The sequence below is a fragment of the Camelina sativa genome, chromosome 11 (genome assembly GCF_030686135.1).
Source record: "Camelina sativa cultivar CO46 ecotype springtype chromosome 11, ASM3068613v1".
In the NCBI taxonomy this organism is placed as follows: domain Eukaryota; kingdom Viridiplantae; phylum Streptophyta; class Magnoliopsida; order Brassicales; family Brassicaceae; genus Camelina; species Camelina sativa.
The window spans coordinates 37,733,954-37,748,872 of record NC_141890.1 but is presented as its reverse complement, the minus strand read 5'-3'; the positions used below and the strand labels follow the sequence as shown (position 1 = coordinate 37,748,872).

General features: G+C 38.2%; 1 protein-coding gene across 1 annotated transcript; it reads right to left on the bottom strand.

Moving 5' to 3' along the window:
• Positions 1–2,283: 2,283 nt before the first annotated feature.
• Positions 2,284–9,905, bottom strand: LOC104725247 (5'-3' exoribonuclease 2). Its single transcript, XM_010443872.3, has 22 exons — positions 9,417–9,905; positions 9,193–9,269; positions 8,533–8,724; positions 8,330–8,449; positions 8,148–8,210; positions 7,788–7,937; positions 7,513–7,677; positions 7,096–7,173; positions 6,925–7,011; positions 6,147–6,353; positions 5,836–5,931; positions 5,576–5,671; positions 5,406–5,476; positions 4,808–4,936; positions 4,654–4,730; positions 4,531–4,571; positions 4,339–4,413; positions 4,070–4,227; positions 3,734–3,838; positions 3,528–3,609; positions 3,256–3,350; positions 2,284–3,147 (listed from the first exon to the last, which is right to left on the bottom strand). Exons 1-22 carry the CDS (start codon positions 9,724–9,726, stop codon positions 2,598–2,600), a joined length of 3,024 nt encoding a protein of 1,007 aa, XP_010442174.2. The 5' UTR covers positions 9,727–9,905; the 3' UTR covers positions 2,284–2,597.
• Positions 9,906–14,919: the final 5,014 nt, after the last annotated feature.

Sequence of the window (14,919 nt, the reverse complement as noted above, 5' to 3'; positions counted from 1 at the left end):
GTGGTAGAAATAATCTATATAATAATAGTAATCTTAATAAATGTCAATAACAATTATGATTTTTCGTTGTATTTTTTTGTAAAAAAAATATATAATTTATATAGTTGTGTCAGCTTATTGTAGAGTTGTGTGATATTTTATTCACATTATTTCGCCATTACTTTTCGTTTTAATAGTTGTGTCTATTCAATACTAATGAACTCTATATATATTTGTCTTTTTTCCAATGATTAACAAATCATTTTTTGTGAAAATATATTTTCTGTTTTATGTTGAATCAAAATAATTTGAATATTAATATTTAATATCCAATGTTATTCTACAATCTACGTAAAGATTTTAAAATGTTTATAGCAATATAGAAATATTTAATACAGTTTAAAATATATAACTTACAGTTGCGTCTATTTATCTTAAGCTTTTGTAGGATATGTATTTTATTTTTAGAAGATGTGTATTTTTACTATAACTTTACTTGATATATTTAGACTAAAAATTAAACATATTTTATATTTATAGTTATTTTATATAAAAAGTTACATTTACTCGTTCCAACCATTCATTCGATTTACTCACTTAAGATCACTTTTGTCATAATAGTTTTTTTACTAATAATATAAATATTATTAATTGTTATGACCGTTGCAACTCTTTATCATAATTCTTTATAAAATATTTTATATTTATAATATATTAAATAATATTTTTGGCTAGATTGCTTCAGTTTAGTATGACTTTTTATTCTGTAATTTTTTTTAGAGTTTTGTCTCTTTGACATAATATTTTCTTTATCATAAACAGTACTTTTGGTTTTTATTTTAATGGTTGTGTTTTTACAAACATTTTATATTTAATATTCATGTAGTTTTTGTACTACTTATTATTTTCTCCTTTTAAAACATAATTTATTTTATTAGGATCACTCAGCTATGATCTATTACTTCAAATAAATTTATAACGTATACTTTTAATTTAATTTAACTTAATTTTTTTCGAAATACTTCCCCCACGACATTGTCGGGTTTGAGTCCTAGTTTCTATAATACTAACGACTATTTATTAAGAATTGAATCTCATCTCAAAGTCCCCAAAAGCTAGCAAATCAAGAAGAAAATATACCCTTTCTCATACAATATCATTAAAATTAAATGACCTTAACCATTGGAGGCTTGTATATGATTCTAGTGGTCATCTCCGAGAGATGTCATGGGGCAAGTGCAGAAAGACGCAACCAAATTTTTGGATGAACACTTTGGTACCATACAACGGATAACTATTGTACAACGGATCTTATCCAAACAAGGATCCTACAATTCTTGGGAACCTTTTACCACCAATAATAGAAGCTTCAAAGCAGGTAGCAACAGATCGACTTCTGCTGCCCGGAGAAGGGAAGATCACGCGGAAGACAATGTGAAGGATTGAAGAAGCAAATTGGCAACCTTGTCCGATATGAATATCATCAGTTCCAGGGCGTGACAAGACCAACCGGAGTGATGAATTGCCAAGAAAACACTTACCAAAACAAGGAAGAAAGGATAATCTTGCACAACATCTAAATTCATTGAGTATAAGGCCTATGATTGACTGTTCCTCAAGAAATTTAACCTTTTGCAGTTAAATTACCCCAAAACTTCTCAATTCTGCTGAGCTAATTCAGTATTTTACGCTACCCTAAATCGAAAACAATAAAGGAATCAAGGAAGATACAGGACAAGGAAGGTACCCCTCCGTTCCATCAGAGACTTATCTTATCTTTACTGGTAAGCAGGTCGAGGAGTAAGACAGAAGGAGAAGGACTCTTGCTTATTACAACATTCAGAAGGAGTCGACTCTCACTGGTTTTTTTGCCTTCGTGGTTGAAACTTCTGATGTTCTTGTAACAAGTGATGTGTTAAATAGATTCTCAATCTCATGCATGCACTTGGGAGTTGATCTTCTTTACTGCATCGATATGTCTATGTTAGCTTTTGTTTTCTTTTTAATGAACCTTTTGGTTGTGTTTGTAACGAGCTTTTGTGCATGTTGCTTCCAAAACACATGAGCGTGTCTATTATTCGATAAAGCAAAATCTTATTTTGTTTTGGACAAGCAAACCTATTTGTTTAAATCCCACGTAAGGATTCGAATCCTATCCTTAATTATTCGAACTTTTTTAGACAAACACATGTATGAGAAATCCTAGCTACTGTATCCATAGCAACACGATATGTACTATACCATCCGATCCGACTAATTTAGTGTCTAAAAGGGGAAGAAAAGATATGTATCTGAATACGTTCATAATCATAAAACTCAATGTATAAATAGCAAATTGTTCTTCAAACAAGATACCTAGTTGACCTATAACAAACTCAAACCAGGGAATTTAAATGATTTAACTTACACAAGTATAGTGGATGCCTGCTTTGGCTTCTTTAGGTAGCCTCTGGAACAAAAGATACATATGTAATGATGGCTAAATCACATTTGTCTGAAATACAAATGAGTATCAAAACTGTTTGGGTGTAACAAATTAACTAATTGTAACAAATTAACTTATCACATAAAGGCATTATCCGAATAGCTCCTTCCTTTGTTTTCAAGATCATATTTTATCATCTTGTTGAAGATGATCGAGGAAGCGTTCTGGATCGAAGCTCAAGCGTTTTGGGAACGATTTGCGCCTTTTTGGCTATCTTTATTTTTTTCTGCTCTTTTCTCTTTCTCGCCTCTTCCACCATGCGTAGGTGTATTGCCCGCCTCTGCTTCTTAGTGGGTTTAGTTTGAGGGATTTGGTTTTCCTTCTTCTTCCCCCGAGGGGTTTTACTTTTCTTCATCTTCAGAGGGATTACACTCAGAGGGTTTTTCTTCTTCAAATCTTCTAGCCTCTTAGAGCTTCTCTTTTTCTTCCAAGTGTTTTCACTCTGAGGGCTTTTCATCTTCTTTGGAGTGATTTGACTCTGAGGGCTTACCCATTGGATCTTATTTTCTTCAAAGGCTGGGATTTTTTCCGACGCTCTTTGGTTCTGGAAAACAGTATTTGGACACAATGCTGGTTCCGTATTAATGTGCGCATTATCAGGCTGGGCATTTACTGTTTGCAACACAAGTCTGTGTGCTGCCTTCCCAAGCCTATCCCCGGAAATAGATCCTTCTGGATTATACCTGCAGGATAAATAGAGAGAAAAAAAAAGAATTGAGACATTTAAAACCAATCCGTATATAAAGGACTTCCAAAACTTTGCATATGACAACAATTTATAATCTTCACACCTCTTGGTTTTTATAATCCTTGCAGGAGCTCGTCTTTTGTCACCATCTTCATGCCATAGAAGACCTTCACCTTTCAAATCCACTAGATTTATAGTCTGTGAAGCCAATAAATGAAGAACACTGTCTAATTAGTTCACTAAAAACAAGTGGACTAACAAGTGGACTACAACTTTGGTTGTAGTAAAACCCAACAAAGCAGTTTCTTTATTCTTGACCACAACTTGAAACCAAAATCGGAAGCCTAGTAGAGCAAATGGTAAACTCAACTATACCTTTTTAGGGATTACCAAACTTGGAATTTGATGAGTGATCTCACTGCCTCTGATATCTTCTGGAAGTTTATATATGGCACAACTGAAGAAAAAAAACAAGATTGTTAATCTGATGAAGATCAGGTTCCAACAGGCATCTTCATAAAGCTCAACCTCAAGGGGATGGCAAAAAGGTGATTAAACCCAATCTTGCATTGAGGGCTTACATGACTTGATTGGCTAAAACATCTTCCATGCCCTCAACAGGGGAGCTGAAACATAGAGGCTGACTATCTCCACCACATGAAGCTATGTAACCATTCATCCCATCACTGCATACATTAAGAAACATGTAACCATTCATGACATACTGCATACAAAATTTTCGATTGAGCCTTCCTCACAAAATTTTACCCAAAAGAAATAGAGATGTCGTCCTTACTAAATTTGTCCCTTTTCTTATATACTCAAGAAGGAATAGATACAATTTTTAAAAGTAGACAAAAAAATCACATCACCGTGAAACTACAACCATAACTACCTATTGAATATCAGACACAAACCTTAGTCCAGGGTCAATTTTCTCCTTGATAGTTGCTCGTTCTTCACTGCTCAAGTTTTTGGTATGGCTATTAAGAGAACGGATGAGTTCAGCAAGAGGATGAGATGCAACCACAAAGAGCATGTCAAATAGCACACTGTTTCTTCGAATTTCTTCGGTCTGGAAAAACATATAGAAGAAAAACAAAGTTACATGTGATTGTACAATTTTGTTTTATAAGTAAAACCATTACAAAAAAAAGTCAATATCTAAAACATAGATAGGATGTACCGTCAGTGATTTCTCCACTAGTGCAACTGTCTCCAGAAGACGCCTTTCATCAACAAAAGGCAGTTTCGCTATACCCTATACAAGGAAAGATAAGAAATATGAGACCGTAAAATATTACATCTAACTGATGAAATTATGCAGATCATCAAAACAGTCAAGTCTGCCTTTATCAGTTTGAAATGATAATCACACCTGCCACGAATAGCGTTTTCCATTCATATCAATCTCAAAATCTGCACACCCAAAAAGCTACAATAAGAGGCATGGATTGCACAATACCACAACGAAAGGGACCAATATGTAACGACTTCATACCGACAGGATAAAAATCAGCTATAGCAGAGTCTGGATCTGTCATTAATGTCCTATAGCACTCTGGGAGTGCATGTGCACTGAGAACAGGAATACAGTGAGCAAGTCAGTGACAGCAGAGAGACATTACGAATGCTCAAATATACAGATAGAATACCTTGCAGATGGAAGAACAGACAAAAGCTGATTGAAAGGTTTAAACGGGGAACCTAGTTCAAACTTGATATCTAGCCTATCAAGGCCCTTGAGATCTGATGCGAAAGGTGCATAATGATATGGATAAAACCTGCAAAATAAATCTGCAATTAACCACATAAAAACTAATGGGAGAAACGAAAGTGTGAATGAATTTGTCCGTTTCCACTAAGATTGCTGTAACTAAGGCCATCCTGTCCTCTTAAACTAGGCTCTTTTGAAAGTTAAATTACAACAGGCATAAAAGCATATAAACAGACGTACAAAGAATTTCAAACATCTTAGCTTGATTACTATAGGGTCTGTTTTAAGTAGATGACTGATTCGAATAAACAAAGATGCATAGCACAATTATAATTGGAGTCTTGCACGGAAATTTGATATTTTAAATAGCTCTAAAAGTAGCATGTTGTGTAAACTGAAATGAGCATTACAATCCTACAGGACAATATAGTAAAGTCAGCGAGATACTGCTTCACAGTATTAGTTAAAATGAACCACAAGAAAATAATCAATGTGAATAGTATAACATATATGTATTAGGATGACCAGAAACTGACCATTTCCAGGAACAAACACCATGATAATAATAATGCATTATCCAACAAAGACCTTCTGTATACTTCAAAACCTAGCAAAAGAATTAGAAGAAAGAAACAGTAAATTGATGCATTCAGAGTGACTTTAACGTAATTTATATTCATCAAATTAAACACAATGGGAAACTCACAACATCTCTGCGTATTTGTTCCATTTCCTCAACAGACTTAGCTGTGAATTTCTCTTCGTAGTATCTCTCCCTCCATCCTGATACACCTAGCCGAACCTGATAATACAACAGCCATGTGAACTTGCTAGCGTGATTAAATGATTGATTAGACGGAAATCAAAAAACAAACTCAATGACGATTAAGCACTCATGATACCATTGACGGAAACACAGCTGAAAAAAATTATATATATATATATATATATATATATATATATTACCTTATCTTGTTCTCCATTTCCTGAGCTGAACACATCAGCTTTGTTCCGCAACAGTTTCTTAAGCTTAAACTTTAAGTCTTCTCCGTTATCTAGTTCCTGAAAACCACTGTGTACTTTAGTGCACTTTAAACGAGAAAGACAAGCTCAAGTACCAAAAGAACACCACGCAAAAAAATTCAGTCTTAACAGTTTTACCAAAATTTGAAATGGAGTACAACTATAGTTTACACTAAACCATATAATTAAACAAAAGAACTGCAGTTGAGTTAAATAATTTGTTAAAATTTCTCCTCAGATACAAGATGACTTACTTCTGTTTTGATGCTATTTTCTGTTTTAACATTCGTCACACCAATGTTATCATCCGAAGACAGACGCAAATATTTTTTTGGTGGTGAGGAATGCAATGAATCAGACACTTCATCTACAGAATCTAATTGCACCAACTTGCCAGAGATTTGTCTGCTTGCTTGAGCACTGTTACGAGCTTTGTCACGACAAAACCTTTCTGATTGCCTCTGTAACAGAAATCATAACACTTGCACCAATGAAAAACTAACTCATAAAAATGAAACAGAATTGTAGATTTGTATGTTTTCGTGGACAGCTGTATCAGAGGGGCTTAAATTCGTTAGCTAGTGCAGGAAAAATTTTAACCCATGGAAAAGAGAGGAATAAGGTATATTATATTCTTATCAAAAAATACAGGGTTGTTACTCTAAAACATTCACTTCATTTAAACATCCCTTAAATTTACAATTTATCTTAAAGATCTCCCACCCAACTTGAAGTTATAACATTCCCTGGCCTTAAAATCCACTATGAGTTACTCATCACCTAGAGGATATACAGTTGTAAAATCAAACAACATTTTATACATGTCAGAGTCTCAGAGAGAAGTGATTAAAGTCTGGTCAAACATGTAACAGATGAGCACATCCATAGCCTGATGTTATTTATAATCATGTCACCTTCAATAATTTTGGAGGCTAATGTTATTTATAATCTTGTCGCTTCTATCAAAATATCTTAAAATGTACGTGAAATGCAGATAACTAAAGAAAACAAAATTACTGAAGGGACATTAACCTGATGTACTAGCTCTCTTTTCAGAAATATTTTATTTTCATACATCCCAACGGCCTGGATGAAACGCTCCACATTACTTAAGTTCAGCTGAAATTTAGTGAAAAAAAAGTTCAAAAACTATATAATCCAACAGTTTTACAAACTAAAGATAAAGAAATTCAATTTATGTACCTTGCTTGCATCCGTTAAGTATTTTTTTGCTGAACTGAAGCGACTCCTATACACGGACATCAGCAATTCTATAGCACCCTACAAGAAAACAAGAATAATAATTTGAAATCTTTTTTTTCAAAATTCTCAAGATTTTCCAAGTACGTTCATAGACTTTCAATGACAAAAAGATGAGTTTTTTATTTATTTCTAAGAACACAAACTATGAGTACATATGTACTAAGTTATTAGATACAAAATAATACCAACTAGAATCGAAGATTTCTATGAAGTGATTTACTGGCGTAGAAAGGTATGATATAGGAACATCTCTTCTTTCTAAGAAATGCCATTTTTCAACAAATTAAAAAGAATTTAAGATAATGCTACATGAACATACAAATGTAAGGACACACTGTACCGGATAAAACTACAAACCTCTCGTATTTCTAGCGTAGGCATATGTGGCAGGAAATCATTCCCAACGAAAAAACAGATGAAGATGAAGTCATCAATCAAGCGGTCCAAATTTTTTTTCGATCGCTTGTTTGGTTTCTGCATGTCGTGTTCCAAATACTCTCGAAGTATCCAAATATTGACAAACTGCCAAAAGATAAGAGTACTTCATGATTCTGGTAAAGATATTAATGAGAACTTGACATACCATGCAATTTAGAATATATAGTATTGAAGTATGTAACACTGAAAAGTACCTCATATGGCTTTTTCACCGCAACATCTGGCTCGGTGTTATCAAGCATTTCTCCTGCCTTCCTCTTTATCTTGCCCTCACAATCTGCTGCTCGGTGCCCCATCTGACCACACAAGAAGCATTTGTCTTGCTCTCCAGGAAAGAAAACAACCTAGATAAAGTCACCAAGAAGAAATACAGTTGAATTGGCATGAAAAGAACCGGAAAAAAAAATCATCTTGAAACTTAAAAGACTTGCATACAAATTTGTAACTATGTCATATTGTCCAAACATATTGAAGAAGGACATGTTGAATTATAAACAAGGTAGATTGGTCAGTGCTTGGCTAGGAGTAAAACCCAAAGGAACAATTGTACTAACCTCACGAAGGATTGAAAAATGAATTTCGTGGGTGGCCAAAGACAGCATGATCAGATCAGCGTCCTGTTATTAAGAATAAAAAGTAGAATGGCCAAGCTTGCTCGATTAAGATCAGAACAATCTTGGTGCAAAATCAAACAAAAAGGCATGTAAATAATAAGACTTAAAGGTAGCTTATATACCAAACCGTATAGACAATGATGAGTGTTTGGGTTATAACCAGGATGGTTCTTATTACAACGTATGTATGACATGATCTTGTGTTCCCCCTCACCAGGAACATTAGCATCCGAGAGTATAACCTTCAGAATAAGTAAATAATGAGCAAAACTTGAAGTATGTTGTAAAGAGCCATAATGAACATATGAGACACCCTAATTGATACCTTAATATTTTTCCATCCAGGATCAGAATTTAGTCGAATGTGAATGTAGTATCGCAACGCAAACGACAGGGTAGACATGAACTCTGTTCCAGGAGTTATAACATTAGAGTCAAAAACTTGAGAATCCACTTTACGAGGCAACTTCTTCCCTTCTCTCTCAAACTCTTGCCGCAGCTGCTCTTCTTCAGCTGCCTAACACAGGAGGTAATAGATTTAAATATCTCAATGGTAAAAATAGGCTTCGCAACTTAGTGACACAGCAATTGATTCATGATTCACAAGTTGAATAATATGTTCAATACAAGACTGAAAAACAATACACTAACAGAATCAGTGCAACTATCATCAGAGATGATTTAGATAATGATATAACATAGAACGATATGATCACAGGGACAACGCTATACTCAGCAGACAACTTCTCTTGTATGATGTAGAAGTTATGGCATTTCTCGATACTAACAACTGTTCCCAACATAGTGACATAATGATTGATTCATCTTGCCACTAGTAACATGTAAATCAAACCCAACAACAGGATCGGTGCAACTATAACCAGAGATATTTAGAGTGGTATATACGCTATCAAGTGATCGGTTAAAGCTCACAATTGATACAAATTAAGTGAAACAGAGTATATAAAAAAGAGATGGTACATACTGCTTCAGCTGCATCTTTTGCTGCTCTAAACCGCCTAGCTCTCTGCTGATTCATTTTAGCCCTTGGAGCAACACCATCTGCAGATTACACAACACCAAACACAATGAAACAAATTTCACAAACACAAGTAAAACTAAAACCCAACTCATACAATGTAATGCCATAGAGACAAAACAACAAAAAAAAAAAAAAAAAAAAAAAAAAAAAAAAAAAAAAACACTCACCGATAGCCATGAATAAGAGCTTCCGAGGCCGAACCATCACAAAAAGCCTATCAATGTAATCGAACATACATTGAAACACTTGCGTAAACGTAGTAGGAGAAGGCTTGTCTTCAGGATGGAAACATGGATGGATGATTCCGTTCATGTCGAGATAGAGATTGTCATACTCGTAACCATTAGGATTTGGTTTGCTTGTATCGACTGGGATCGTGACGCCGCCATTAACCTCGAGTGGTTCTTCTTCAATGACTTCTTGTAGAATCAACGGATACCTTTCAATTAACCATTTGTAGAACGACGGTACACCCATCGGAAACAAATTTCCTGAAGAACTAGAAAGAGATTGTGACCTTAGCCACAATGGTGCTGCGGCTGGAGTGAACGGGAACGACGCTCCTTTAGGTCAGCCAGGGGAGGAATTAAACAACTTGCTATTTTGCAAACCGAACCGGATTCATTATTGGGTCGTGGTTCAAATTGGTTTTCAATAATTTCTAAATTTTCAAAAATATTAAATATAGAAATTTATAGGGTTTGTGCAAAAAGAACCTCTAAATTATTTAATTTTTTTGCAATTTTACCATCTAAACATTTTTTTTTTTACAATTTTACCATTTGAATTGACCTTACTGCAGTGGTCAATACTAAGTCATGTAAACACATATTTGTGGCTAAGTATGTATGATCCACTTCAAGTTTGTATGAACATAAAGTAAATAATTGTAACGACCACAAACCAAAAATTGAAATTTTGGTTAGGGTGTCGGTCAACACCATTTGCGGATGGTTCGATCGGCTCGATTTTAATCTTCCGGTTTACATGGTTGGTTTAAGAGAGCCCTAGTTCCAAGTTTATAAAGGATAAGTCATCTTCTTTCACCTCTTTAGCCGCTTTTAATTTTATGAGAAAAAGAAGGGAGAAAGGAGAGTTTACTCAGAGCGTTCTTGAGTTTTTGGAGATTCTGGTCATTGTTGGTGTGGTTCTCTACCTGGAGAGTGAGTTTCCAAGGCTAGAGACGTGTGGAAAGGTTGTTGTGGAGCTAGTTTTCGTTGTTGGGGCTAAAATCTTGTTGTTTGGCCAATGTAAGTGCATGACCATGGCTTATCTAAGCTAAGATCTCTAATTCTATATGATTTTTTTGCTTGTGTGACTGTTTCCTTTGAGTTCCTATGGGGTTTTGTGCCTTCTATGGCTTGGTTTTGCTTCTGAGAATGCAGGGATCAAATGGGAGAAGTTTAGAGGCGAGTTTCGGAATTTCTGTTCGAATGAAATCGATGCTCGACATTGGTCTCGGTCGACACTAGTGGGGGTGTCGGTCGACACCAACGCGAGGACGATTCGATAACTTTGGCGAGTGTCGATCGACACCATGTGGAGGTGTTGGTCGACACAAACTAGGGTTTCGGGGATGTCGAGTATGGTGCCGAGGAAAACTATGTTGGAATAAGATGTCTTTCGGAATTTTCCCTTAGAGGCAAGTTACTAGAGGCTCTTGGACAGGCAAGAGTGGTGGTGAGTTGATGTCGGCATACTTGATTATTAGTCTAGTAGAGCTGAAGAATAAACCAACGGATTTGTTAAGTCGGGGATTCATTCGTCCTAGTGTATCACCGTGGGGAGCGCCAGCGCTATTCGTTAAGAAGAAGGATGGGAGATTCCGCTTGTGTATTGATTATAGGGGTCTGAACCGGGTCACTGTGAAGAACAAGTACCCTCTTCCCAGGATCGATGAGTTTTTGGATCAGTTGAGAGGTGCTACTTGGTTCTCCAAGATAGATCTGGCGTCGGATTATCATCAGATTCCGATAGACAAGGTAGATGTGAGGAAGACTGCATTCAGGACGAGGTATGGGCATTATGAGTTTGTGGTGATGCCGTTTGGTTTGACTAACGCACCAGCAGCATTTATGAGATTGATGAACAACCTGTTTCAGGAGTTTCTGGACGTGTCTTTCATCATTTTCATCGACGACATCCTGGTTTATTCCAAGAGTCATGAGGAGCATGCAGTGCATTTGAGGGCAGTTCTGGAGAAGCTGCGGGAGCAGAAGATGTTTGCTAAGTTGAGCAAGTGTAGTTTCTGGCAGCGTGAGATGGGTTTTCTGGGTCACATTGTGTCTGCAGAGAGGGTTTATGTAGATCCGGAGAAGATTCAGGCCATCAGGGATTTGCCTAGACCGCAAAATGCCACAGAGATCAGGAGTTTTCTTAGGTTGGCAAGTTATTACAGAATATTTGTGTAGGGCTTTGCGAGCAAGGCACAACCGATGAATAAGTTGACAGGGAAGGAGGTTTCTTTTGTTTGGTCCCAGGAGTGTGAAGAGGGTTTCGCAAGCCTGAAGGAGATACTTACTACTACTTCAGTGTTGGCATTGTCATAGCAGGGAGAGCCCTATGTGGTTTATACAGATTCATCCAGAGTTCGTTTGGGGTGTGTGTTGATGCAGCATGGGAAGGTGATTGCCTATGCTTCGCGGCGATTGTGGAAGCATGAGGACAATTATCCTACTCATGATTTGGAGATGGCTACTATAGTTTTTTCCATGAAGATTTGGAGATCTTATCTTTATGGTGCAAAGGTACATGTGTTTACAGATCATAAGAGCCCGAAGGATATATTCACTCAGCCTAAGCTGAATTTGAGGCAGAGGCAGTGGATGGAGCTGGTGGCGGATTACGATCTGGAGATAGCCTACCACCCCGGTAAGGCTAACTTCGTTGCAAATGCTCTAAGTCGGAAGCGGGCGGCTTTGGCCCAGGAGTAGGACATGGAGTCTTTGGTAGGAGAGATCAATGCGTTGAGTTTGTGTGCGGTTTCTCAGGAGCCGTTGGGTTTGGAGGCAGCTGATAGAGCAGATCTTCTGAGCAGGGTGCGGTTGACTTAGGAAAAGGATTTGGGGCTGGTGAGCCTCTAAGGATGTTGACTCAGAGTATCAGGTCTCAGCTAATGGTACTATTTTGGTGCACCGGCGGCTTTGTGTGCCCAAGGATGAGGGGTTGAGGCAGGAGATCGTGAGGGAGACTCATGCGAGCATGTTCTCTATTTTTCCAGGAGCGGCTAAGATGTACCGTGATCTCAAGAGGTACTATCACTGGGTCGGGATGAAAAAAAGATGTAAATAGTTGGGCCGCGAGGTTCGATGTGTGTAAGTTAGTGAAGGCTGAGCATCAGGTTCCAGGCGGGTTGCTGATGAGTCTGCCCATTCCAGAGTGGAAGTGAGATATGATCACGATAGACTCCGTGGTGGGATTGCCAGTGTCTCGGACCTTTGATGTTATTTGGTTTATTGTGGACCGGTTGACTAAGTCGGCATATTTTCTAGCCATTAAGAAAACTTATGGAGCAGCAGTCTTGGCTATGAAATATGTGAAGGCGATAGTCAGGTTGCATGGGGTGCCAGCGAGTATTGTGTCTGATAGGGATTACAAGTTCATTTCGCTGTTCTGGAGAGCATTTCAGGCAGAGATGGGCACTAAGGTGCATATGAGTACAGCTTATCATCCCCAGACAGATGGATAGTCACAGAGGACGATCTAGACGCTGGAGAATTTGCTGAGGATGTGTGTGCAGGATTGTTGTGGCCATTGGGCAGATCGCCTTAGCTTGGTAGAGTTTGCTTACTACAACAGCTATCAAACGAGTATTAGGATGACTCCTTATGAGGCGTTTTATGGGAGGCTATGTCGTACACCGTTATGTGAAGGCAAGGTTCAAGAAGTGGTTTGAGAAGTAGGCCGCGACTTGAATTTGTCTAGCCTAGTCCCTGTTGTAGTCCGTGGCTGGAGCGGGAATGGAGTATTCCAGCCCATCTCATTTCTTACTTGGTTGCTTAGGGGTGGTTAGTTGTGCGCCTAAGTAACAAGATGAGGTGCTGTTCGGGATACGAAATTCCGCGAGGCAGTGGTTAAAGAAGGAAAGTTTCCTGAAATGGAAGTTTCCTGAAATGGAAGTTTCTAAAAGAGGAAAGTTTTCAAAAGTGTAAAGTTCTACAAATGGAAAGTTTTATGAGAGTTAGAGTTTGTCCATTTTTTTTTTGTGCTTGTGAGCCTTGGAGGGGCTTGTGTGGCCTTCGTGGCATACTGTTGAATCATTGTGTGCTCGTGTGTGGTGGTCTTTTGAGACATTGTGTGGCATTTTTGGCGGGCTGTTAAGCCATTGTGTGGCCTTTGTGGCAGGCTGTTTAGCCAATTTTGTGGCCTTTGTGGCTGGTTGTTTAGCCAATGTTGCATGTTTAGGCGGTCCTTTGGGACAAGTGGTCTTTATGACAGTCCTTCGGGATGTGTGGCCTGTTTAGGGAATCCTTCGGGATGAATGGTATTTGTGACGGTCCTTCGGGATGTATGGTCTTTATGACAGTCCTTCGGGACAAGTGGTCTTCGTGACGGTCCTTCGGGACAAGTGGTCTTCGTGACGGTCCTTCGGGACAATTGATATTTGTGACGGTCCTGTTTAGGACATTGTTTGGCCTTAGTGGCGATCATATTCAGGACATTTGTTTAGCATTTGTGGCGGTCCTGTTTAGGATATTTGTTGGCCTTTGTGGAGGCCGTTGTGGCATTTTGATGATCCTTGTGTGTTCATGAGGTATTCCAGTGAGGGGATATGTGGTGGTAGGACATTGTGTTGTTTTACGCAAACCACGGGAAGGAAACCTTGTAGGGATAGAACTCAGACGTGTTCAGAATCGCTTGCTCTAAGGACAGTTGGGGGACTTTGGTTCTCCTATTACCACCATATTCCGAGACTTTGTGGCTTGTGAGTATGGTTGGTATATCGACTTCGGATGACGATCAGAGGGCACGCTGTAAGGTGGCAACCCGAGAGACTTAGGCCTGATGAGGAGCCAATATTATGGCATGCGGGCTTAGGCCTGATGAGGAGCCAATAAAAACTCTAGGTTGAGGCCTATGAGTAAAGAAAAGTCCAAAAGTCGAGAACACATAATGCCTTGAACGTGAGTTTATCACCTATAGGTGATCTTCGTAGATTGGTCGAAGGAGTGCGGGCTGTGGAGACGGTTGCACGGAAGTCCTTGGCTGATGGTTGTCCAAGATTCGGGGACAAATCTATGTTGGTGGTTGGGAATTGTAATGCCCGCATACCAAAAATTGAAATTTTGGTTAGGGTGTCGACCGACACCACAAGTTTGATTTTAATCGTCCGGTTTGCGTGGTTGGGTTAGGAGGGCCCTAGTTCCGAGTTTATAAGGGATAAGTCGACTTCTTTCACCTCTTTAGCCACTTTGAGAAGGGAGAAAGGAGAGTTTCCTGAGAGCGTTCTTGAGTTTTTGGAGATTCTGGTCACTGTTGGTGTGGTTTGCTTCCTGGAGAGTGAGTTTCTAAGGCTAGAGATGTGTGGGAAGGTTGTTGCGGAGCTAGTTTTCGTTGTTGGGGCTTAGATCTTGTTGTTTGGCAAAGGTGAGTGCATGACCATTGCTTATCTAAGCTAAGATCTCTAATTCTATGTGATTTTGTGCTTGTGTGACTGTTTCCTTTGAGTAC

Coding starts and splice junctions, on each gene's coding strand:
- LOC104725247 (XM_010443872.3), bottom strand. CDS start 9,726: ATGGGTGTACCGTCGTTCTACAAATGGTTAATTGAAAGGTATCCGTTG. Junction 5,672..5,835: donor GAAATGGAGAACAAGATAAG/GTAATATATATA, acceptor TTGTATTATCAG/GTTCGGCTAGGTGTATCAGG. Junction 4,937..5,405: donor GGTGTTTGTTCCTGGAAATG/GTCAGTTTCTGG, acceptor TTTATTTTGCAG/GTTTTATCCATATCATTATG.